Source organism: Caretta caretta, chromosome 14 (genome assembly GCF_965140235.1).
Source record: "Caretta caretta isolate rCarCar2 chromosome 14, rCarCar1.hap1, whole genome shotgun sequence".
NCBI lineage: Eukaryota > Metazoa > Chordata > Testudines > Cheloniidae > Caretta > Caretta caretta.
This window is the reverse complement of record NC_134219.1, coordinates 49,498,782-49,522,218: the sequence shown is the minus strand read 5'-3', so window position 1 is coordinate 49,522,218 and position 23,437 is coordinate 49,498,782. Positions and strand designations below refer to the sequence as shown.

Genomic DNA, 23,437 nt, shown 5'->3' with positions numbered 1-23,437 from the left:
TAGCCGCAGAGATCCCCCTTCCCCACACAGTGAGGAGGCAGCTCTGAGAACAGCACTTTATTGCAGACACAGGGCAGACACTACTTCTTCTTGGAGACGCCGACAGTTCTGCCCCGGCGCCCAGTCGTCTTGGTGTGCTGGCCCCGCACGCGCAGCCTGGGGGAGAGAGGGGAGTGAGACGGGCCCAGACCCCGGCCCGCCCTGCTCCCAGATTCCAGACCTGCCTCCCCAACTCTGAATCCACCCCCCAGCCAACTCCCTATGGCCCTGCAGCCCAGCTCTGCATTGTCCCATAACCCCCTGCTACGCCCACATGCAAAGGCTCTGCACCCAGTTCCCCCTCCCCTTATCCAACCCAATGACCCCTTTTATCTTCACCCACCCGTCCCCCACTCTGCAGCAAAGGATGAAGGGGACCCCCCACATCTCACAGGGAGTAGGCGAACGGACCCACCCCCGTTCACTAGGCCCCACCATTCACCCCTCCCACCCCCACAACTCTCACTCCTCTCGTACCCCCAGAAGTGGCGCAGGCCCCGATGTGCCCGGATTTTCTTTAGCCGCTCCAGGTCTTCGCGTAGTTTGTTGTCCAGCCCGTTGGCCAGAACCTGACAAGGAGAGAGACATGGGGGAGGGGAAGTCAGGCACAGCTGAGCCATCCAGCCCAGTTTCCCTCCGCAAGAGGGGCCACTGCCAGCTGGGGAAGAGCCCACAGGGGCAGCTGTGGGACAATCTGCCCCACATCAGGGCTTCTCCTGATCTGTGATCATCAGAGATCAGCTCAGCCCTGCAGCACGAGGTTTGAGATCCTTGCCCATTGTCAGCATGAACTGGTCCAGCTGTGAACAGTCTGAGAGCCACAGAAATAGCCAATCCCTTTGTGAACCTGGCTCAGAGACATCCTGTGGCAGTGAGTTCCACAAGGTAAGTACAGGGCACGTATAAAAAGTCTTTCCTTGTAGCAGGTTTGAACTTAGGGTTAGGGCATGCATGCTGGGACAGGATTCTTGTTAACTCTGCAGTGACAACCAGCCCTGGGAGACATGCGAGGGCCCTAGTGGCAGCCAATGGGCTGGTGCCACCCCAACACACTGGGATGACAAAGTCCCCTGCTGCCTACGGGACCCCAGAGCGGTCCCTGCAGTGGGGAAAGGAACAAGCCTTGCCCGCCCCACACTGCTTTGATCAGGGCTCCCCCAAACACACACCTAGCAATGGGCTCAGCACCCCGCTCTCACCTGGCTGTATTTGCCATCTTTGACGTCCTTCTGCCTGTTGAGGAACCAGTCGGGGATCTTGTACTGACGGGGGTTCTGCATGATAGTGATGACACGCTCCACCTGTGGGGGGGCACAGAGATGGGGTCAGGCAGGGGGCTCCCCTCACCCCAGAGAGACCTCCCTCCTTCACCCCAGACATCCCCCGTCCAAGACATTCCCATGCTCTCGACACCAACCTACACCTAAATACCCCACAAAAATTCACCACCCACCCCAGACACCCCTCAGCTGGCTCTCAGATACACCCCACGCCTCAGCCCCCCTTTCACTCCACAACTCCCCACCCAGACCCCGAGGTGAAAGCCATACCACCTTCATCCCAGAGACCCCAGCTTCCCTTATAGCCCCCCACATCTGAGACAAATGCCATTCCCCATGGTCCCAGAGAGACCACCCCCGCCCTTGCCCACCTCATCCTCTGTCAGCTCCCCAGCCCTCTTGGTCAGGTCAATGTCCGCTTTCCTCAGCACCACATGGGCATAGCGCCGACCCACACCCTGCAAAGGGGAAGAAACGTTAATACGGCCCCAGTACCCCCCACCGCATAAGGTTCCCGGGAAGCTCTGTCTCTGATGCCAAGAGCAGGACCCCCCCCCCCCCCGAGAACCTGCTTCAAGAGACACCCATGGTACAGCCCAGATCTAACCCCTGCCCCATACCTGTCTCCATATACACCCCCACCCTTGCCCGTGTAACAGACAGGCCACGGGGTGGAACCTGGGACCTCAGGAGCTAAAAGCCCACAAGGCTGTTAGCTAAGGCTGTAGAGCAGACTCAATCTCTCTCTGGGTGGTCTCGGTGCCACTCGATGGGACAGAACCCCACTCCCGGGAGGGGTTTGGGTTATGCCTGCACCCCGCTCAGTGAGACCTTGTGACAGGGAGTTCCTTTGGCTAACTGCGTGGGGTGAGAACCTTTGTAGCCTGACCCCCTTCTCCATCCCAGCTGTGCAGCACCTCTCCTTCCGCCAGGGCCGGCCTGGCCACTCCACCACACTGGGTCAGCCTTGGCCCCTAAGTCTTCTCTGGCCTGAACTAGAGATGGGGCACCCACAGCAGAACCCCATCTCCCCAGGGAGGGCACCCCATGGATGCACACAGAGGCACTGGGATGTTTGCAACGTTCTCTCTCTGGTACAGCATTCCCAAGCCCCCCAGGTGGGGGGGGGAGGGGAGACGGACACCCAGCCGTGCCCCCCGGAAGGGGGACAGACACCCAGCCATGCCCCCCTCACCTTGATGGCGGTGATGGCGAAGGCGATTTTCCGTCGCCCATCTATGTTGGTGTTGAGCACTCGCAGGATGTGCTGGAATTTCTCAGGGATCACAAGAGACTGTGGAGAAAATGGGGGTTGGGGGGTCAGCAGAGGAGAACTGGCCCCTATCAGTGCCCCCTCTGAAGCCCCCCCCCACTGGGGATACACTCCCCCCAAGCCAGGAATCAGCCCCAAACCTCTGCTCCTCCAGGAAGCAGCCGCCCCCCCCACCTGGTTGTTATAGATACCAGCCAGCCCCCCGCCAGCCTTGCCTCCAGTGCCAGCCCCCCTGAGCCCCCGACCCCTCCCCAAGCAGTCCCCTCCTACCCCCCAGGAGCCAGCACTTCCCAGCTTCTCCCCACTCCAGGGCCAGTCCCCCTGGAGCCCCCGACTCCTCCCCCCAACAAATAGGGACCCCCCCGCTTCTACCCTTTCCAGGCAGCGTTCGCGGGCCCCGCGCCCCCAGCTGCGGGGCGGATGGACCCCAATTCCCCCCCCCGTCTCTATCCGCCCCTTGGATCTGATCGCGGCTGTTCCCCCCAGTGACCCTTTCTGCCCCCTATCGCCTCCCCAGGGAGCCCCCAGCTAGAAATGGAGGGCGCCCCAGAAAGCCCTGGCTCCACCCTCTCGGACAAGCCCTCGCCAGCCCCGCTGCCCCCTTCCCCGGGGCGGATGAACCCAGATTCCCCCCCCCCCTCTCACCATGGCGGCTACTCCGCGCTCTAGTCTCACCCCGTCCGGAAGAGAGAGAGGAAGTGACGCGATGCCTTTTATAGACACTCCCCCTACAGGCAGATAAGCTTCCGGTCAGGGCAGTTCACCTTCCGGCAGAGACGACAGACTTCCGGTCCTCTCCGTAGTCTTTCCGGTCATCCTCCCGCAGAGTTCCCCTAGGGACAGCGCTACCTGGTTGGGCAACCATATGTCCGGTCCGGGTATGAAACCTGCCCCATGATAGAAGGTTTCTATGGGATTAAATCCCCTCTATTTGGTGGGGGTGACCCCCTTCGACTCCGGGGGGCATTTTCATGCCAGTCACTCTCTTCCGTTCCCGAAAGGAGGGGTTTGTTACCTCATTTCCGGTAACAGCTCTACCCCCCCCCCACCCTGTGCATCATGGGAGTTGTAGTTTTTTTTAAGGCGCACGGCCGGAAGTGAGCCCTTGGAGGCCCGGATGCGGCTGGAGCGAAAGAAGGAGCGGGGCGGGGACGATGGCGGCGCTGAGGCCCGATGAGGAGCTGGGGCTGCGGGCGACTGAGATGGAAGAAGAGGAGGGGATGGTGAGGTTCCCACAGCCCAACTTCCGGTCCCCAGGCACCCCACTTCCGGTCCCTCCCAAAATAGGCCCGTGGTAGGGAACCGCCTCCTGGTGTACAAATTGGCCCTCACCTGTCATCTACCCCCCCCCCGCAACGTGCTGGGGGGCGGGTCTGGGCCTGGGCAGGGTTTGCAAGTGACCCCCTTAAGGGCTGTGTGAAATGTGGGAGCCTGAGGCTTCTGTGACCTTTGACCCTGACCCCACTGACTCCAGGCCCTTGCTTGCATCACTCTGACCCCAATGCACCCCCTTGCCTGTTCATGTGAGCCCTGATCCTCGTAACCTCTGACCCCCTGAACCTCCTCCCCTCCCCCCTCTGGTGCCCCTAATGCCCCGGACCTCTGCCCCTCCCCCTGCTCTGTTCCCTCTCTCTGCGCCCCCCACCCATGACTCAGCTGCCAAGGGCCCCACGTTGCCCCTCCCATCCGGACCCGGTGGCTCTGCCCCGTGGCTGGCCTGGTGCGTGGGGCTGCAGCACCTGGTGGCCGTGTGTCCCGAACTTCGAGGGACGTGATTGTTCCCCTCTATTCGACATTGGTGAGGCCTCATCTGGAGTACTGTGTCCAGTTTTGGGCCCCACATTACAAGAAGGATGTGGAAAAATTGGAAAGAGTCCAGCGGAGGGCAACAAAAATGATTAGGGGACTGGAACACATGACTTATGAGGAGAGGCTGAGGGCACTGGGGATGTTTAGTCTTCAGAAGAGAAGAATGAGAGGGGATTTGATAGCTGCTTTCAACTCCCTGAAAGGGGGTTCCAAAGAGGATGGTTCTAGACTGTTCTCAGTGGTAGCTGATGACAGAACAAGGAGTAATGGTCTCAAGTTGCAGTGGGGGAGGTTTAGGTTGGATATTAGGAAAACTTTTTCACTCAAAGGGTGGTGAAGCACTGGAATGCGTTACCTAGGGAGGTGGTGGAATCGCCTTCCTTAGAGGTTTTCAGGGTCAGGCTTGACAAAGCCCTGGCTGGGATGATTTAGTTGGGGATTGGTCCTGCTTTGAGCAGGGGGTTGGACTGGATGACCTCCTGAGGTCCCTTCCAACCTTAATATTCTATGATTCTATGATTCCTAAACACCGAGCGATGTTTGCTACCCTCGCTGAGTGCTGACCATGTTCCCTCTAATTTTTCCCACCCATGTGCGGAATTAATTTTGTTATGTGCACCGATGCATAATCACCCCCATATTGGTACTCGTAACAAAATTCATGTGGTGGGGTTGGGGCCGAGGGGTTCGGCGTGTGGGAGGGGCTCAGGGCTGGGGCCGAGGGTAGGGTGCGGGGGGGCGTGAGGGCTCTGGCTGGGGGTGTGGGCTGTGGTGTGCGGCCGTGGATGAGGGTTTTGGGGTGCAGGCTGCCCCAGGGCTATGGTGGGGAGAGAGGACTCCTTCCAGCTCTCTCTCCCCTTAGCAGCACCTGGGCTGGGCAAGGAGAGGTGCCTCTCCCCACCACGGCAGCTCTGGGGTTGGGGCTGCAGGATAGGTACCCCGGCCCCGGTAGGTCCGAGCTGGGGCTGGGTTCGGACTGCGGGAGGGGCGCCCTGGCAGGGCCAGGCCAGGGCTGGGAGAGGGGTGCCGCAGCAGGTCCAGGCCGCAGCAGAGTTGGGGCTGGGGGAGGGATGCCCCATCCGTGGTAGGTCCCCGAGTGGGTTCCCTGAGTGCCTGCACGGCACTGAATAGGCTGCTGTGTGGCCACGCAGCTTACAGGGAACTTAGGCGCTGACCTTTGCCAGTGCTATGTATCCTCTGTCTCCACGTTAGCCATGATCTTTCACCCTCTGTGGTGCCCCCAACCCCCCATAACCTCTGATTCTTCTATCCCCATCCATCCACCCTTGCTCCATATCCCCTGAACCCACCTTCAGCTGTCATCTTTGACCCCACACTGCCCCCCATGACCCTGGGACCTCCTGTTTCATGGGTGATAGAACCCCACTGACCCCTTTTTGTGCCCCACACCCCATAGCTTCCAAGTCCCATTCCATGCCCCCGTAGTCTTTTATCTCTGCAGTGAACTCTATGTTTGTGCTCCCTTCTTGACCCCCACTTGTCCCTCTGTTCCTAGCCCACCCCATAACCCCGCGCTCTATTCCCTGAACCTCTATAGCGCTTACACCCCCCAGCCTCCGGCCTGTCTAGCCTGGTTACTAGGTGTACCTCCAAGATCCCTTCCCCAGAGCCTGCTGGAGCTCACTGCTCCCCCACAGCCCCCCGTAACTGCCTGCCCTGCACTCCCTAGGGCCGTGGAGAGGAGCAGTCGCTGCAGCTGAACCTGGGGGACCTGGACCTCACCTCTGATGAGTTCATCCTGGATGAAGTGGACAGTAAGTGCGGGGGGGCCTTACCCCTGCACAGCAACCAATGGGGGGCAGACAGTGATCTGGAAAAGTGGGGGAGGGCTGTAAGGTGGGGGAGACCAGGAGTAGTTTGGGTGGATGGAGGGAGGTGGAGGAGCACTGGGGGGGGGGAATGCAGGGAGGTGGGGGTACTGTGGGGAGGTGGGTTTGGGGGACGACTGTTATTGGGTACTGACCCAGTCTCCCCTCCCTCAGTTCACATCCAAGCCAACCTGGAGGACTCCCTGGTTCAGGAGGCGCTGAAGACGGTAAGTTGCCCCCCTCCTCCCTTTCCTGAAGCAGGGGCCCAGCTGAACCCCCCCAGCCCAGGTGACTCTCCCCTCTCTCCCCAGGGCATGGATCTGCGGCAGTACTCCAAGCAGGTGGAACTGGAGCTGCAGCACATTGAGCACGCCTCCATCAGGGACTGTATCCTGCCCCATGGAGTCCCCCCTAGGGCCCACTCTCCGGGCACAGTGTGGGTGGGGGCTGATGGGGGGAGGCCGGGAGGAGGTCTCCGTGTCAGGGGTAGGTCCTTGCACCCTGGCTGTACCGCTGTACCACTTCATATCCTGGGGTGTCTCCCTCCACACCAGCAGAGAGGGGTGTTAAGGGGCAAACCTTCCCCAGGAGAAAGAGGAAAATGGCCCCTACCCAGGGCCTCTCACGTGCATTCCCCCCGCCGCCTGGCTGGCTTGGCCCCCCCGTCCCCCCTGCCTATTTCCTTAGCAGCCTGCGTGCCCTGCAGACATCAAGGAGAGCAAGAACATCACCTCCCTGCACAACCAGATCACCGCCTGTGACGCCATCCTGGAGGTGAGCCCCTGACCACCCTGGGAAACCCCCAGCCCCTTGGGCGCCGCCCTCCAGCCCCCCACCCGTAGGTCACTGCCTGTGTTAACATCCTGGAGGTGAGACCTGGAACCCCATGGGAAACCCCCACAACCTCCTGATGCCCCCAAACTCTCCCCACTCCCCAGAACACTGTCTGCAGCCTTCCCTGGGGTGTCTCCCAGCCCCTGCACCTCCTTGCCAGGGAGGAGGGTGTACATATCTCTGACTGTTCCCCTCCCCCCGCCCCCAGCGCATGGAGCAGATGCTGAGCTCCTTCCAGTGCGACCTGAGCAGCATCAGCTGCGAGATCCAGACGCTGCAGGAGCAGTCGGTGGCCATGAACCTGCGGCTCAAGAACCGCCAGGCCGTGCGCAGCCAGCTCAGCCAGCTGGTGGACGAGCTCGTGGTGCCAGCTGCTATGATCAGGTGGAGGGATGGGCTGGGGGCTGGCCGCTGTGGTCAGGTGTGGGCTGGGAGGTGTGGGGAGGGCACTGTGGGGGGACAGGTTGCAGGGAGATGGGGGAAGGTGCTGGTGGGTAGGGGGCCTTGGGGTGCTGGCCACCACCTCTGGGGGGAGACTGTCTCCTGGGCCGGATGCGCAGGCTGTGAGGTGTGACCCTGGGACGCCTTTGTGCCTGCCTCCTGTCCCCCCCAGCACCATCCTGGAGGCCCCGGTGACCGAGCAGGACTTCCTGGAGCAGCTGCATGAGCTGAACAACAAGATGAACTACGTGAAGGAGCAGGCCTTCCGCGAGACCATGGCCTGCACTGACGTGCACCACGTGCTGGACCGGCTGAAGGTCAAGGTGAGCCTTGCCCCAGGAGACCAAGCTCAGCCCTTCCCCAGAGCTGGTCACACGGGTGTCGCAGGATGGAGGTGCGGGGGGTGTGGAGCTGAGGGGGGTGGGGAGGCACTGGGAGGAAAGGGAGGGTGTCCGTGTGGGCTCAGCCTGCCCTGTGGTCCGTGATCTGCTCCCCCTCAACCCCCTGCAGGCTGTGACCAAGATCCGGGAGTTCGTCCTACAAAAAGTCTACTCCTTCCGTAAACCCATGACCAACTACCAGATCCCCCAGAATGCCCTGCTCAAGTACAGGTCAGCCATGGGTTGGGGGATAAATGAAAATCTCCCAGAATGTCCTGCTCCAGTACGGGTCAGCCATGGGTGGGGGAGGGGGTGCTAAACGGGAATCTCCCAGAATGTCCTGCTCCAGTACAGGTCAAGTACAGGTCAACCCATGGGAGTGGGGACGGGAGAGTACGGGGATCTCCCAGAATTCCCTGCTCTGCTACAAGTTAGCCAGCGGGCATCTGGGGCTATGGAGCTCTCCCAGAATGCCCTGCACCAGTGGCGGGCAGTTCTCCAGGCTGACGCCCCTTGGCAGGTTCTTCTACCAGTTCCTGCTAGGGAATGAGCGGTCGGTGGCGCAGGAGCTGCGGGAGCAGTACGTGGAGACCATGAGCAAGATCTACCTGTCCTACTTCAAATCCTACACCAGCCGCCTCATGAAGATCCAGGTGAGGGGAGCCCGGGGAGAGTGGGGCAGCCCTCGGGGTGGTGGTGTAGGGAGCCCCATAGGGCAGGCGTGTGGGGGTGGGGATTCCCACACACCGTGCTCTGGTTCCCCCCCCATGTGAATGACGGGGTGGGGATGGGGGAATCCACCCTAACCCCCGCCGTCTGTCCTGCAGTACTGGGGGGAGGGGCTGGGGACCCCACACTGACCCCCGCCGCGTCTGTCTGTCTGTCTGTCCTGCAGTACGAGGAGGTGGCGGAGAAGGATGACCTGATGGGAGTGGAGGATACGGCCAAGAAAGATATCCTGGCTCCCTGTGCCTGGACAACCGCATTCCCCGGCACCCTGCAGGGAAAGGGTGTGGGGCTGTGGGGTGAGGGGGCTGGCTGGGAAGGCAATGGGGGGGGGTTGGGCAGGGCAGCATCTCCCCACTCTTTCCCTTGACACCCTCCGCCACGGTTTTTCTCAAAGCCATCGCTGAAGAACCGCAACACAATCTTTACGCTGGGGAACCGGGGCAGTGTGATCGGGGGGGCCGAGCTGGAGGGGCCCATCATTGTGCCTCATGCCGCCCAGAAGAGCGATGTCCGCGTGAGCAAGTGGGGTCCTGGGGGGCTGAGACCCTGGCAGGGGTCAGGCTGTGGGAGTGGGGAAGGAGATGGGGAGGTGGGGGACAGGAGGCTTGGCCTGGCTGGGGTGGAGGAGAGGGAGGCTGTGACCTCTTAGGGCCAATGGATCAGGCGGGTCACTGGGGAAGCAGGTTGGGTGGGGGGCTGGGTGTGTGTCCCTCCCCCCCAACGGCAGTACCCCTTCGAGTTGCTGTTCCCCTGCCAGAGGGGTTGAGGGGGGCTGTGTCCTCCCCCTGAGCGAACACCCTCCCTCCCCGGCAGTACCCCTTCGAGTCGCTGTTCCGCAGCCAGCACTATGCTCTGCTGGACAACAGCTGCCGCGAGTATCTCTTCCTCTGCGACTTCTTCCTGGTGACGGGGCCCAGCGCCCAGGAGCTCTTCAACGCCGTCATGGGCAAGACGCTGGCCATGTTCCTGGTGAGCCTGGGGAGGGTGGGGTGGCTCGATGGGAGGTGATGCTGGGGTGTTGCTGCAGGGAGTGGGTGGGAGATGGTGGCTGTTGGGGGCTCTCAGCCCCTTTGACCCCGTGTCCGTGCACCCCAGAAACACATGGACGCGTACGTGTGTGACTGCTATGACAGCATTGCCATCTTCCTCTGCATCCACATCGTCCTGCGCTTCCGAGCCATCACGGCCAAGCGCAACGTCCCCGCCATCGACAAGTGAGTGTGAGCCCGCCCTGCTCTGCCGTCGGGTGAGAGCCCTGGGATCCTGGCTCCCAGCCCCCTGCTCTGACCCACTGCCTGCGCGGTGCTGGGAGAGAGCCCTGGGGTCCTGGCTCCCAGCCCCCTGCTCTGACCCACTGCCTGCGCGGTGCCGGGAGAGAGCCCTGGGGTCCTGGCTCCCAGCCCCCTGCTCTGACCCACTGCCTGCGCGGTGCCGGGAGAGAGCCCTGGGGTCCTGGCTCCCAACCCCCTACTCTGACCCACTGCACCCCACTACCCGTTCGGAGATGGGAGAGAACCCTAGAGTACTGGTTCCCAGCCCCGCCGCTCTACCCCACTAGACCCCACTCCCTTCCCAAAGCTGGGGATAGAACCCAGGAGTCCCGGGTCCCAGCCCCTGCTCTGACCGCTGGGCCCCACTGCCTGCGCAGTGCCGGGCGAGAGCCCCGGGGTCCTGGCTCCCAACCCCCTGCTCTGACCCCCTGCACCCCACTACTCGCTCGGAGCTGGGAGAGAGCCCTAGAGTCCTGGTTCCCCGCTCTACCCCACTAGACCCCACTCCTTTCCCAGAGCTGGGGATAAAACCCAGGAGTCCCGGGTCCCAGCCCCCTGCTCTGACCGCTGGGCCCCACTGCCCACTCAGATCCAGGAGAGAACCCAGGCGTCCCGCTGCCCCCCAGGTACTGGGACACGCTGCTGGAGATCCTGTGGCCGCGGTTCGAGTACATCCTGGAGCTGAACATCCAGAGCATCCAGAACACAGACCCCCAGAAACTGGGCTTCCTGGACACGCGCCCCCACTACGTAGGGGGGATGGGCACAGGGTGGGGGGGATGGGGAGCTCACCCTGGGAACAATGGGTAGTGTTGATGGGAGGGGCTTGAGGGGTGAGGGGGCTTTGCAAGGTGTGGGGAGTTAGTGGACGCTCATATGGGGTGAGGGGGGCTAGGGCTGTCGGGGAAGTGGGGGGACTGGCCTAGGGCAGGGTGAGTAGTTTGCAGGGGGTTGGGGTGTTGGGTGGAGATCAGGGAACGCCGGGGGAGGAGCGTCTGGGGGTCCCTGGGAACCCTGCTGTGCCCTCAGGCCCCTTTGTCCCCCAGATCACACGGCGCTATGCGGAGTTCTCCTCTGCCATCGTCAGCATCAACCAGACCTTCCCCAACGAGCGAACCCACGCGTTGCTGGGGCAGCTGCAGGTATGGGGGGCCCTGCCCTGCTGGGGGCGGGCTGCAGGTCTGGGAGGGAGACACAGCACAGTGGGGGGCGCAGTGGATACCAGGGTGGGCCCTGTGCTGCCAGAGGGCTATGGGTACTATGGGGAGGGAGATACAGCCCAGGAGACCCAGGAGTCCTGCGGCCGGGGGGGAGCTGGAGTCCCTCAGGCCCATGGTGGTGGGGCCCACCCAGCCAGGGGACCCAGGAGTCCTGGGGTCCCTTGGGCACTGGGGTCACTGACTCGGCCCCTTAGCCTCTGCTCTACCCCAGGTGGAGGTGGAGAACTTCGTGCTGCGGGTGGCGGCTGAGTTCTCATCGCGCAAGGAGCAGCTCATCTTCCTCATCAACAACTACGACATGATGCTGAGCGTCCTCATGGTAACAGCCCCCCACGTGCTCCCCCAAGAGCCAGCCTGTGCCCCCTGCCCTGGGGAACCGGCGCCCCCTAGAGGGGACAGGCCCCGCGTCCCATTCCCCACCCCTCTGAGCCTGCCAGTCCCTGCCCTGGGGCTGGATGGGAGCTGAAGCCCCCAGAGGGGAAAGTCCCTGTGTCTCATTCTCTGCCCCCCTGAGCCTGCCAGTCTGTGCCCTTGGGCCAGATGGGAGCCGGTGCCCCCTAGAGGGGACAGACCCCATGTCCCATTCAAACCTCCCCCAGCCATTTACCCCCTTGCCCTGGGGCCGGCTCAGGGCCAGCGCCCCATAGAGGGGAGAGGCCCCGTGTCCCTTTCCCTGCCTCCCCCCCATCGAGCCAGGCAGCCCCCCCACCTTGGTGCTGACGGCCCTGGGGTGACAGGTCACACCCCCTGCCCCATTCCCTCCCCAGGAGCGGGCAGTGGAGGAAAGCAAGGAGGTGGAGGGCTTCCAGCAGCTGCTTTCAGCCCGGTCCCAGGTGAGTTCCCATGCGCCATGCAACTAGGGCCAGAACATGGGCTGTGGGTCCAGGCAGGGGGCACTGACCTGGGGGGTGGGGATCTGGAACAGACGGGGGAGCAGGGCAACGGGGGGGCTCTGGAACAGACGAGGGGCACGGTGAGGAATCCGCTGAGCCCGAGCTCCGTCCTGGGGTCACAATTGTCCCTTCTGGCCTTGGAATCGAAGAATGCGTCATGTGGCCTTTTGTGGGGGAGGGGGTGGAGGTGGAGTGGGTGTGGGGGAAGGGGTCTAACCACCTGGTGCTACCCTAAGGCCCCCCCCCATGGGGTCTTCCCACCCAGCGGAAACCTTCCTAGGGAGCCCTGATCCCAGCCTGGGACCCTGGAGTAGCAGATGAGTGGGGGGGCAAGGTGCTGTGCTGGGCGGAGGGGGCAGTGCTGGGGTGGGAGCGTGGGGAGGATGGGGGGGCAGGGCTGACGCTGGGATGGGGGTGGGAGTGTGGGGAGGGTGAGGGGGCAGGGCCAGCGCTGACTCTCTCCCTTCCCCCCCCAGGAGTTCATCGAGGAGATTCTGTCGCCCCCGTTTGGGGGGATGATCGCCTTCGTCAAGGAGTCGGAGTCACTCATTGAGAAGGGGCAGCTCGACCGGCTGCGTGGGGAGGAGGGTGAGACACAGGGACCCCCCCTGCGCCCTACACGATGAGGGTGACAGACAGGGACCCCGTTCCTACCCCCTTGTCTCCACCCCCCCACTGGCTACACCAGGAGGGGAGCTGCAAGGGTCCCTCAGCTGACAGTGTGAGCCTGTCCCTCGTGCTGGGTTCTCTATAATTGGGTTCCCCAGACTGGGGGGTGGTTCTAGGCTCCGCCCCCACCCCGGTGGCACTGACCCCCCGTCTCTCCCCAGCCCGGGTGACCCAGCTGGTGCGCGGATTCTCTACCACGTGGAAGGCCTCGGTGGAATTGCTGAGCCAGGACGTCATGAGATCCTTCAGCAACTTCAAAAACGGGACCAGCATCATCCAGGTGAGACGGGCAGCGAATCACAGAGCCAGAAGGCTGGCAGGGACCCCCAGAGGCCACCGAGTTCAGCTCCCTGTGCTGAGGCCGGGCCAAGTAAGGCCAGCCTAGCACTGCCCGCCCTGGGGAGCTTGTCCAACCTGGCCTGAAAAACCTCCAGGGATGGGGATTCTCGGGTGTGGGGGCTGGTCTGGGGTCCCAGCCTCCCCCAGCGCCTGGTCCAGGGCTTTGCTGCCCGGGGAGTTAGAAAATGTTTCCTCATCTCCAGCCGGACTCACCCCTGCTGCAGAGTGAGCCCCTTGCTCCGCGTCCTGCCTCCCAGGGACCCCCATCCTTTCTAGAAGAGCCTGGGGCAGAGCTGAAGGCTGCTCTCAGCCCCTCCTCAGGACTAAACGAGCCAGGTGTTTTTAACCTGATCTCACAGGTTGGGTTCCCTAAGCCTTTGTCACTTGTGGTGTTCTCCTCTGGCCTCTCCCATTTGTCCCCAGCTCTCCTAAACTGCAGGGCCCACAGCTGGACACACTCTCCAGCTCCGGCCAAGCGGGACAGTTACCACACAACACCCCTGTTAACGCAGCCCAGCGTGACATCAGCCTTTTCCACAGCGGCATCACGGGGCTGGTTCACACTCTGTGTGATGCACTGTAACCCCAGCTCCTTCTCAGCGGTGCGCCCCCCAGCCAGCTAGGCCCTAGACTGGAGCTGTGTGTTTCAGTTCTTCTGCCCCAGTGACTTACTTTGCACTTTATTGAATTCAGACCAGTTCTGCGATGTGTCCGGGTTGTTTTGAAGTCTAACCCCGCCCGCCACAGTGCTGGCAACACCCCCACCTCAGCCAGGGGTCAGCTGCAGATTTTATAAGCAGCGTCTCGGCTCCATTCTCTAAGCCATTAATAAAACTATTGACTAGGACAGGAGCCAGGACCGACCCCGGCAGCACCCGGAGATATGCCCTCCCAGTCTGACAGCACCCGCCAATACCTAGTGTGCGGACAGGCTCCCCGCTCTCAGTCACTTCATGTAGCCCCCACATCCCTTGTTTGCTGAGGAGACTGGCCTGGGGGACTGTAGCTAAAGCCCAGCTTCCTCCCCAGACCCCTGGCAGAGATGGACAGGAGGGGGGCTGGGATGTTATTTAGAACCCTGTTACCCTGCATCTGCTCACCCAGTGAGGGGCTAATCACTTGGCCCAGCAGCTGCACGGGTATTGACCTTACGTATGGGAGGGGGGGGGGGTGTCTGCCTCAGAGCCAGCTCCCGCCAGGTGCGGGGGGCTGGAGTGCAGGGGAGGAGGGGGCACCGAGGTCCGGCAGGTGTTAAAGAGGGGGGAGGTGCCACTGTCCAGCAGGGAGAGCCCTGTGGGGGGATGGACATGGGGGGGCTCTGACTCCTGCACGCTCTCTCCCCTGCAGGGGGCGCTGACCCAGCTGATCCAGTACTATCACCGCTTCCACAAGGTGCTAACTCAGCCCCCCCTGCGCGCCCTGCCGGCCCGCGCCGAGCTCATCAACATCCACCACCTCATGGTGGAGCTGAAGAAACACAAGCCCAACTTCTAGGAGAGGGGAGCCTGCACGTGCCCCCCTCCAACCCTGCCCCTGGCATGGGCAGATCGGCGCAGCCCCCTTCCCCGTGTGGGTACGGGGTGGTCTGTGCCCCCTCCCCCCACCTGCCCAATGCACTGTGGGGAGTGGAAGATCCTTGTCCCACATTTTCCCCCGCCCCATGGAGCCCTGCCCCATGCTGCTATAACCTCCTGGGACCAGTCCAACCCCAGCACTCCCCACCAACCTGTGGGGCCCCTATGGTTGGGGGGTGGCTCCAGGCTGCACCCCTCTCTGCCCTGCAGGGGCTCCCCACAAGGGAAGGGGAAGGTGAGGGACCTGCAGGTGGGTGTCGGGGGGGGGGCTCTCTTCTCCCCTCCAGATTGCTTGTGTGTGTGTGTGTGTGTGTGTGTATCTGACTTTGAACAGTGACAATAAACTCCCTGCTACTCACTAGCTTGTTTGGGACCCCTGGCATGTGATGGGGGAGGGGCAGAACAGCAGGGAGGACCCTCCCCCACCCTAGCACAGGGAGGGGCGATGGGGTGGGACTCAGGACCTGCGGCTGGTACCTGGCTTAGATACAGGTGCTCCAGCTGCCTAGACTCCCCCAGCTCAGACCAGTGTGTCCAGTTCATCCAGTACCTCCCTTCCCACTCCAGCCTGTAACCCCTCCCCAACCCAAGGGGGAGCCAGGACTCTTAGGTGCTCTCCCAGCTCTGGAAGGGGAGTAGGGTCTGGTGGGCTAGAGCAGGATCGGGGCTGGGAACCAGGACTCCTGGGTCCTCTCCCTAGCTCTGGGGGGGAGTGGGGGCTGGTTGGTTAGAGCAGTGGGGTCTGGGAGCCCAGTTCTGTGAAGATAGGGCCGAGGCTCCTCCACCTTCCCCCCCAGACCCCAAGAGACTCAGACGCTGATGCTTCAAAGACCCAAATTGCTTAATGAGCCACAAACAGCAGAACCACTGTGAAAAGCCCCCAAAGCAAATCCCCCCCACAGCATGGGGGGAAGCAGCAGGCATCCCTGTGCAGGGGGGACAAAGCAGAATCTAAGGGGTGCCCCTTAGGGGCAGGCGTCTGTCCTGGGAGCAGCACCCCGTCCTTGGGGGGATGTTTCCAGCTTTTGGGGGGCCCTGCCTGGGCCCCCAGCCCTGCTGGCTCCAGCGGCCGTACACGGGGGCGCAGCAGCAAGGCGATCGCTGGGCTGAGTTCCATGGGGGGACGGGCCAGTTCTGGTCAGAGGGGCCCCCCTACTTCTGCTCCTTGGTGGGGGCATAGTACAGCTCCAGGGGCTTGGTGACCTTCCAGAACTTCTCGTTCACCAGCTCCAGGGTGAGGGAGCCATTCAGAGTCTGCGGGGAGATGGGGTTAGTGGGGGGGGGAAGAGCACCCCCCTGCTGCCCCCGCCCCCCACAGAACAGCCCCCTACTGCGGCAATGGGGCCAGTCCTGACTGCCAGGGGAGAGCGCCCCCTGCTGACCCCGCCCCCAAGTGCATCAATGGGGCCAGCCCTGACTGCCAGGGGAGAGCGCCCCCTGCTGACCCCCGACCCGCAGCACAGGCCCCTAGCACTGCCCTAGGGCCAGCGTTGCCTCCCAGCCCCCGTACCGTGAAGGGCCCCCCGGAGGTGGTGATGTAGATCGTGTACTGCTTCTCGCTCACATCCTCCAGGCCGGGGGCCTCGGGGCCAGGGGCTGGCGCCTCCTCCAATGCGATGCGCAGGGCCAAGTACTTGGAGAGGTGGTCCACCGTGGCGTTAGCCGTCGTCTTTACGTACCTGCCGGGCACAGGGCAGGGTGAGGGGGACTGCCTGGACTGCGGGGGGGAAGTATGGGTGCAGGGGGGGGGTATGACTGCTGGGGGGATGGACGCAGGGGCAGGTCCCTTTGGAGGCTGCGCTTGGGAGAGGCGCAATGGGGTGGGAGCGGGCAGGCATATGTGACAATGGGGTGCTGGACTCTTGGGGTCCCCAGGCTCTCCCCTCTGCTGCAGCTGGCTCGGGGGAATCGTGGAATAGAGGGGCCCCTGGAGGCTGCTCTCACCTGGTCTGGTAGAACTCCCACTTCCTCCCAGCACGGGGAGCAGCCTGGGTTCTAGGAGGGGGACCCTGGGGCTCGGGGGCTCATGGAATGGAGGGGCCCCCGGATGCTCAGGGGGCTGCTCTCACCTGGTCTGGGAGTATTCCCCCTTCTCCACCAGCACGGGGTGGGGGCGGAAGACGAGTTCGATCTCGCTGCTGCCCGGCTCGACACCCGGCTCGGGGGTCCCACAGCCCCCCCCGTCATGCGAGGTCTCAGGGTCGGGGTCGGGCTCAGGCCCCGAGTCGTCGGAGGCGCGTGAGCGCTTGCGGCTGGGGCCGGCCTCAGGGTGGCTGGGGGCTGAGGCATTGCTCAGGTGGGAGCGGCTGTCGCAGTTGTCCTCCCCCCCGCTGAACGTGGTGTTGTCGGACTCCTGGTGCAGCTTCCGCACCCGCTGCGCCCTGGGGTGGGGAGGAGCAGAGCGGGGTTACTGGGGGGAGGGGCAACGGAGGGGGGTTATCTGGGGGAGGGGGAGCGGAGGGAGAGCGGCTGGAGGGGGGAAAACAGTAGGAAACTCCCTGCAAAACCTGTGGGAAATGCCAAACTGAGCCAATAGACGCAGCACTCGCTTTGGGCCGGACCCCTCAGCTGGCCCCAGCCCCCCAGAGCAGGGCGTTGAGAGCAGCGCTAACGGGTGGGATTTAGGGAGGGTGGGGAGGGTTCCGAGGGACGGGCAGGGGGGCAGGGGCACGGCTATAGCGACACCCTGGTTCCTCTGCACACAGAAACTGTGGTAAAAACCCAGGAAATTCCCTGCCAACAACAGTGTGAAATGCGGCCGTGATCCTGGGGAGACCCCTGCCCGCCCCCCCCCAGGACGCCTCGGTCCTGCCCCCCCACCTGTGCATGGCCTGCATACGGAGCCCCTCCTCGATGCTGCTGCTGAGCGCCTGCTGGTTGTGGAGCCGGCTGAGCTTGGCCAGCACCCGGTCCTGGTGCGCCTCGTACTCGTCCCGGCTCGGGTAGATCTTGGAGATGAGGGCGTCGAAGTTGGGGTCGGGACGGAGCGAACGCTTGGAGACCAGCTTCTTCCGGCAGGTGGGGCACTCCTTGTTCCTGCACCGAGGGGGGGGGTTATCCCGGGCATGGGCGCCCCCAACCCGCCTGGCCCTTCCGCAGCCACACCCCCCACCCAATACACCCCCCAGCCATCCCTTCCCCGTCTGCCCCCCACAGCCACCCCTCACCCGATGCACCCCCCAGCAACCCCCTGATCCACCTAGCCCTTCCTCGTCTGCCCTCCATAACCGCCCCCCACCTGATGCACCTTCCAGCGAGACCCCCGGAGCCATCCCCCACCCAATATACCCCCAACCCACCCGGCCCTTCCCCGTCTGCCCCCTGCAGCCACCCGCAACCCGATGCGCCTTCCTGCAACCCCCCGCCGCAGCCACCCTCCACCCAATACACCCCTCAGTGACCCCCCGACCCACCCAGCCATTCCCCAGCCACCCCCACCCAATGTGCCCTCCAGCGACCCCCCACAACCCCAGGTCTTCTCTGACCTGCTCCCAGGCAGCCCCATCCCTTCCCCAAGACTCCCCCTTCACTTCCGCCTCTCCCCGCAGCCCCCGTACCCGCTGCGCAGGGCGGTGACGATGCAGTCGGAGCAGAAGCGGTGCAGACACTCCTTGGTGGTCATGGTGTTCTTCAGCATGTCCAGGCAGATGGGGCACATCAGCTCGCTATGCAGGCTGCGTGGGGACACCGCAATCTCCGTGCTGTCCATGATGGCCTCCTGCCGGGGGGGTAGAGGGCTGTCAGAGCCCAGGCACCCACAGACCAGCCACCCACTCCTCCCCTTCCAGCCTGGTCTCCCCATGCCCCCCCCTTCCAGCCCAGTGCCCCCACACCCACTTCCAGCCTGGTCTCCCCCAGCCCCACCTCCCACTTTGGTGTCCCCCCAAGCCCAGCCCTGTGTCCTCACCCCCCTACCCCACCAAATCAGATCAATGGGTCCATCCAACCCCCCCCAAGCCTGTTATCCCCACCCCGTCCCATCCCCCAGCCCAGTCGCCCCCTCACCTCTCTCCCCCCCTCACATGTCTCACCTGGGGGGTCCGGTGCAGCTCATACAGACTCAGCTCCCAGGTCTTGCTGGCGCTCTGAGCATTGGCCGGGGTCGCCATGGTGGTGGGGGCTGAGGGGAGGGGAGCTGGGGGGGAAGACAGATTAATGGGGAGCAACCAAAGCTGGGGTTACCTAGGAAGCCCCCCACATACACCGAGCCCCCCAAAGGCTGCCCCTTGAGCCTCCCACTCTTCCCCCATATCCCAGCCCCCAGGGTCCCCCGAGCCAGAACTGCCCCGCCTCAAGTCACTAGGCTTCCCCCCCATTCCCAGCCCCCCCCAGGGTCCCCCCAGCTGCAGGGTCCCCCCCATCCCCAGCCCCCCAGGGTTCCCCCAGCTGCAGGCTCCCCCCGCTTCCCCAGCCCCCCAGGGTTCCCCCAGCTGCAGGCTCCCCCCCCTTCCCAGCCCCCCAGGTTCCCCCCAGCTGCAGGGTCCCCCCCATCCCCAGCCCCCCAGGGTCCCCCCAGCTGCAGGCTCCCCCCCCTTCCCCAGCCCCCCAGGGTTCCCCCAGCTGCAGGCTCCCCCCCCTTCCCCAGCCCCCCAGGTTCCCCCCAGCTGCAGGGTTCCCCCATCCCCAGCCCCCCAGGGTCCCCCCCAGCTGCAGCATCCCCTCCCAGGCCCAGCCCCCCAGGGTCCCCCCAGCTGCAGGGTCCCCCCCAGGCCCAGCCCCCCAGGGTCCCCCCAGCTGCAGGGTCCCCCCCAGGCCCAGCCCCCCAGGGTCCCCCCAGCTGCAAGGTCCCCCCCCTTCCCAGCCAAACAGGGTCCCCCCAGCTGCAGGCTCCCCCCCCTTCCCAGCCCCCCAGGTTCCCCCCAGCTGCAGGGTTCCCCCATCCCCAGCCCCCCAGGGTCCCCCCCAGCTGCAGGGTCCCCCCCCAGGCCCAGCCCCCCAGGGTCCCCCCAGCTGCAGGGTTCCCCCCATCCCCAGCCCCCCAGGGTCCCCCCAGCTGCAGGGTCCCCCCCGAGGCACAGCCCCCCAGGGTCCCCCCAGCTGCAGGGTCCCCCCCGAGGCACAGCCCCCCAGGGTCCCCCCAGCTGCAGGGTCCCCCCCAGGCCCAGCCCCCCAGGGTCCCCCCAGCTGCAGGGTTCCCCCCATCCCCAGCCCCCCAGGGTCCCCCCAGCTGCAGGGTTCCCCCCATCCCCAGCCCCCCAGGGTCCCCCCAGCTGCAGGGTCCCCCCCGAGGCACAGCCCCCCAGGGTCCCCCCAGCTGCAGGGTCCCCCCCAGGCCCAGCCCCCCAGGGTCCCCCCAGCTGCAAGGTCCCCCCCAGGCCCATCCAAACAGGGTCCCCCCAGCTGCAGGCTCCCCCCCCTTCCCAGCCCCCCAGGTTCCCCCCAGCTGCAGGGTTCCCCCATCCCCAGCCCCCCAGGGTCCCCCCCAGCTGCAGGGTCCCCCCCCAGGCCCAGCCCCCCAGGGTCCCCCCAGCTGCAGGGTCCCCCCCAGGCCCAGACCCCCAGGGTCCCCCCAGCTGCAGGGTCCCCCCCGAGGCACAGCCCCCCAGGGTCCCCCCATCTGCAGGGTCCCCCCCCCAGGCCGAGCCCCCCAGGGTCCCCCCAGCTGCAGGGTTCCCCCATCCCCAGCCCCCCAGGGTCCCCCCCAGCTGCAGGCTCCCCCCCATCCCCAGCCCCCCACGGTCCCCCCAGCTGCAGGGTCCCCCCCCAGGCCGAGCCCCCCAGGGTTCCCCCAGCTGCAGGGCCCCCCCATCCCCAGCCCCCCAGGGTCCCCCAGCTGCAGGGCCCCCCCATCCCCAGCCCCCCAGGGTCCCCTCAGCTGCAGGGTCCCCCCCATCCCCTGCCCCCCAGGGTCCCCCCAGCTGCAGGCTCCCCCCCATCTCCAGCCCCCCAGGGTCCCCCCAGCTGCAGGGTCCCCCCCAGGCCCAGCCCCCCCTCACCGACTCTCCGAGTCCAAGACACAAACAACGTTTTTTTCCTCCTTCACTTTCGGGGGGGCGGGGCCTCCCCTCCACCAGAGACGTCACTTCCTCCCCTCCCTCCCCGTGACGTCAGGCACTCCCCCTGCCCCCGCCGGTGATGTCACCCGCCCAGCCACGCCCCCTCCCGAAGCGTAACGGGGCGGGCGGGGATCCCGGGGAATCCCCCCCAATGGGATCCCCACGTCCCCTCCCCCAGAGAGACCCCCCAAATCCCCTGGAGAGACCCCCGAGACAGAGACCCCCAGCCCCCCTTAATTGGACCCCCCAAATCCCCTGGAGAGACCCCCGAGACAGAGACCACCCCAGCCCCCCTTAATGGGACCCCCACGGCGCCTCCCCCAGAGAATCCCCCGCCCCCCCGGAGAGACCCTCCCAGCCCCCCTTAATGGGATCCCCACGGCCCCTCCCCCAGAGAGACCCCCCCAGACCCTCTGGAGAGACCCCCGAGACAGAGACCCCCCAGCCCCCCTTAATGGGACCCCCCCAAATCCCCTGGGGAGACCCCCGAGACAGAGACCCCCAGCCCCCCTTAATGGGACCCCCACGGCCCCTCCCCCAGAGAATCCCCTGCCCCCCCGGAGAGACCCCCCAGCCCCCCAACAGACCTTCCCGAACGCCCCCTCCCCCAGCCCTTCCCACAGGGAGGTCCTGGCCCCAACAGAGACCCCCAGACCCCTTTCCGAAGGGGTTTAACCACCCCTGTCTCTCCCTTCCCCCCAGAGAGAGAAACCCTGCCCCCCGCAGACCCCTCACAGCAGGCAGAAACCCTGAGCCTTGCTCCCCAAGGGGCTTAACCCCCGAGACCGGGACCCCCAGCCCACCGAGACAGAGACCGCCAGAGTCTATTCGCCATAGCTGCGGGACCCTCCCCACACACTATTCCCCCCATGTGTGATTTACCTGCCATTACCCCCCCCAACACCTCCATCAGGGTGACTCCAGAACTTGGGAGCTGAGGGGGTGCAGGTCAGCAGTGGGGGGCGCTGGCAGCGCTGTGGTTGGAATTGAAGGGCACTGGGCGGGGTTGGGGTGGGGGCTCAGGCGTGCAGATGGGGTGAAAGCGGGTGGGAGGGCTGCCTGCCAGTGCCCCCTTCCTGCCCCACGTCTCACTCTCTTTCTCTCCCCCAGCCTCCTGGCCTGACCCCCCCGCCATTCACCCCCCTGGGGACAGGGGCTCGGTGTTTGCTGGGGGGAGCCGAGTCGGGATACTGGGGGAGGAAAGGGGGTGGGGGTGGGGCAAGGCATGGCTAAGAAGGGGGGGAGGGCGGGGAGTGGTGGCTGCTCCCGGTGTCTCTGCTGGGCCTTTGAATAGGGCTGGGACCACACAGGCTGCACCCCTCCCCTCGCCCCTCGCCCATTGTGCCCAGTGAAAGGGCCCAGAGGATTATGGGGCGGGAGCGGGGGTGGGGGAGTTAGCTCGAGTGTTGGAGTTGGGAGGGCTCACACCAGACACAGGCAGAGCCCCACCCCCCTCTCCTCACTGCCCCGTCACCCCAACCCAGGGTCCCCCCTCCCCTCCCCTCCCCTCCCCTCCCCTCTGCCCCTTGGCTCTGCTGTCAGGCCGGCAAACCCTGGAAATGGCCCCTTAATACTTGGGGGGGGCACTGTACCTTAAAACCTGAGTCACCTGCACGCCCCCCACCTGTCAGCCAATCAGGGAGTGTCGCCTTCACACCGTTGGCCAATCAGGTCATGCCAAATCCATATCTCCCCACTTCTTGTCCAACCAGAATGGGTGTGGGGAGGGAGCTGGCAAGCACATTCAGCCAATCAGGTTTGTGACCTTCCCCAGTAGCCAATCAGAGGGCACTGTCTATATTCCCTGCCACCTGTCAACCAATCAGGTGGCATCATCTGTATTTGCACCCCCACCTGTTGGCCAATCAGTTTTCACATGGTGAAGGTGGGGACGGATCATCCCCAGGTTATGGGTTCTCCCCTCAGCCACCTGCCAAGGTCAGCCACTGGTCTCTGGAGATAATGAGATGGGGGGTCAAAGGGCAGAGGTCATAGGGGCTGAAAAGTTTGGGGTTGATGGATGATGGAGGTTGGGAGAGGAGAGTCGCCCGCCACGCCCCACCCACCCCCAGGCCAGCCAGTCCCGCCCCTGGGGCCGGATCAGAGACAGCGTCCCCTAGAGGGGACAGGCCTCATGCCCTATTCCCTACCCCCCTGAGCCAGCCAGTCCCCGCCCTGGGGCTGGATTGGAGCCAGCGCCCCCCTAGAGGGGAGAGGCCTCACGTCCCATTCCCCCAGACTGTGTGGGGTGCTGTGGGGGTCATCCCCCCTGTCTTCACCAGGTGTCGATAGGAAACCCCGGCTCACGACGTCCACACTCAATTCTTGGGCACAGACACAAGAATTGCGTTTGGACAATCAGGAGCCGGCATTCAGTGCAGGGTGCAGACAGAGTCGGGGGCTGGGGGATATGTGGGGGGCAGCCACGGTGCAGGGAGGGGTGCGAATGACAGCATGAGGGGGACAATTCACACACATCACCACCAATGAGCAGCGAGACCAACACAGGACGGCAACATGCTGATAAGCATTTGGGTTAGAACAGGTGTGGACTGGGGTTCAGATCAGTGTGAAGTCACTATGCAAACATGTCAGCTCACACGTGTCACATGACACGTCTGAACTGGGCTGGAAACCCATGGACTTGCACATGGGTGAGCTGTGATGCAAACACATTAATTCAGACACGCTATACAATCATACATGTAATCATACAAGATCACACACATGCATCACACACCATACAGAAGCATATATGTGAATACACACACAGTGCCTGATGCAAACATACATGAACCCACAATAAATGAGTCTGATACAAAAGTGAACTCTGTTGTCAATAGAATTGTCTAAACATGTGA

At 64.3% G+C, this 23,437-nt stretch overlaps 3 protein-coding genes across 3 annotated transcripts; 1 reads left to right on the top strand and 2 right to left on the bottom strand.

Moving 5' to 3' along the window:
* Positions 1-44: 44 nt before the first annotated feature.
* RPS18 (ribosomal protein S18) lies at positions 45-3,354 on the bottom strand. Its single transcript, XM_048817856.1, has 6 exons — positions 3,238-3,354; positions 2,515-2,613; positions 1,691-1,777; positions 1,239-1,340; positions 517-608; positions 45-156 (listed from the first exon to the last, which is right to left on the bottom strand). The coding sequence occupies exons 1-6, from the start codon at positions 3,238-3,240 to the stop codon at positions 81-83; spliced, it is 459 nt and encodes a 152-aa protein (XP_048673813.1). The 5' UTR covers positions 3,241-3,354; the 3' UTR covers positions 45-80.
* Positions 3,355-3,689: 335 nt separating this feature from the next.
* VPS52 (VPS52 subunit of GARP complex) lies at positions 3,690-14,941 on the top strand. The gene is made up of 20 exons (XM_048817854.2): positions 3,690-3,815; positions 6,092-6,176; positions 6,405-6,457; positions 6,542-6,617; positions 6,937-7,004; positions 7,273-7,448; positions 7,678-7,828; positions 8,016-8,116; positions 8,406-8,538; positions 8,781-8,838; positions 8,995-9,128; positions 9,428-9,583; positions 9,710-9,828; positions 10,512-10,635; positions 10,932-11,027; positions 11,317-11,424; positions 11,873-11,938; positions 12,475-12,586; positions 12,829-12,947; positions 14,354-14,941. The coding sequence occupies exons 1-20, from the start codon at positions 3,747-3,749 to the stop codon at positions 14,498-14,500; spliced, it is 2,151 nt and encodes a 716-aa protein (XP_048673811.1). The 5' UTR covers positions 3,690-3,746; the 3' UTR covers positions 14,501-14,941.
* Positions 14,942-15,403: 462 nt separating this feature from the next.
* On the bottom strand, positions 15,404-20,621 carry RING1 (ring finger protein 1). Its single transcript, XM_048817855.2, has 7 exons — positions 20,517-20,621; positions 18,612-18,715; positions 18,138-18,298; positions 17,401-17,616; positions 16,650-16,961; positions 16,091-16,259; positions 15,404-15,834 (listed from the first exon to the last, which is right to left on the bottom strand). Exons 2-7 carry the CDS (start codon positions 18,687-18,689, stop codon positions 15,733-15,735), a joined length of 1,038 nt encoding a protein of 345 aa, XP_048673812.1. The 5' UTR covers positions 18,690-18,715; positions 20,517-20,621; the 3' UTR covers positions 15,404-15,732.
* Between the last annotated feature and the right edge of the window lie 2,816 nt (positions 20,622-23,437).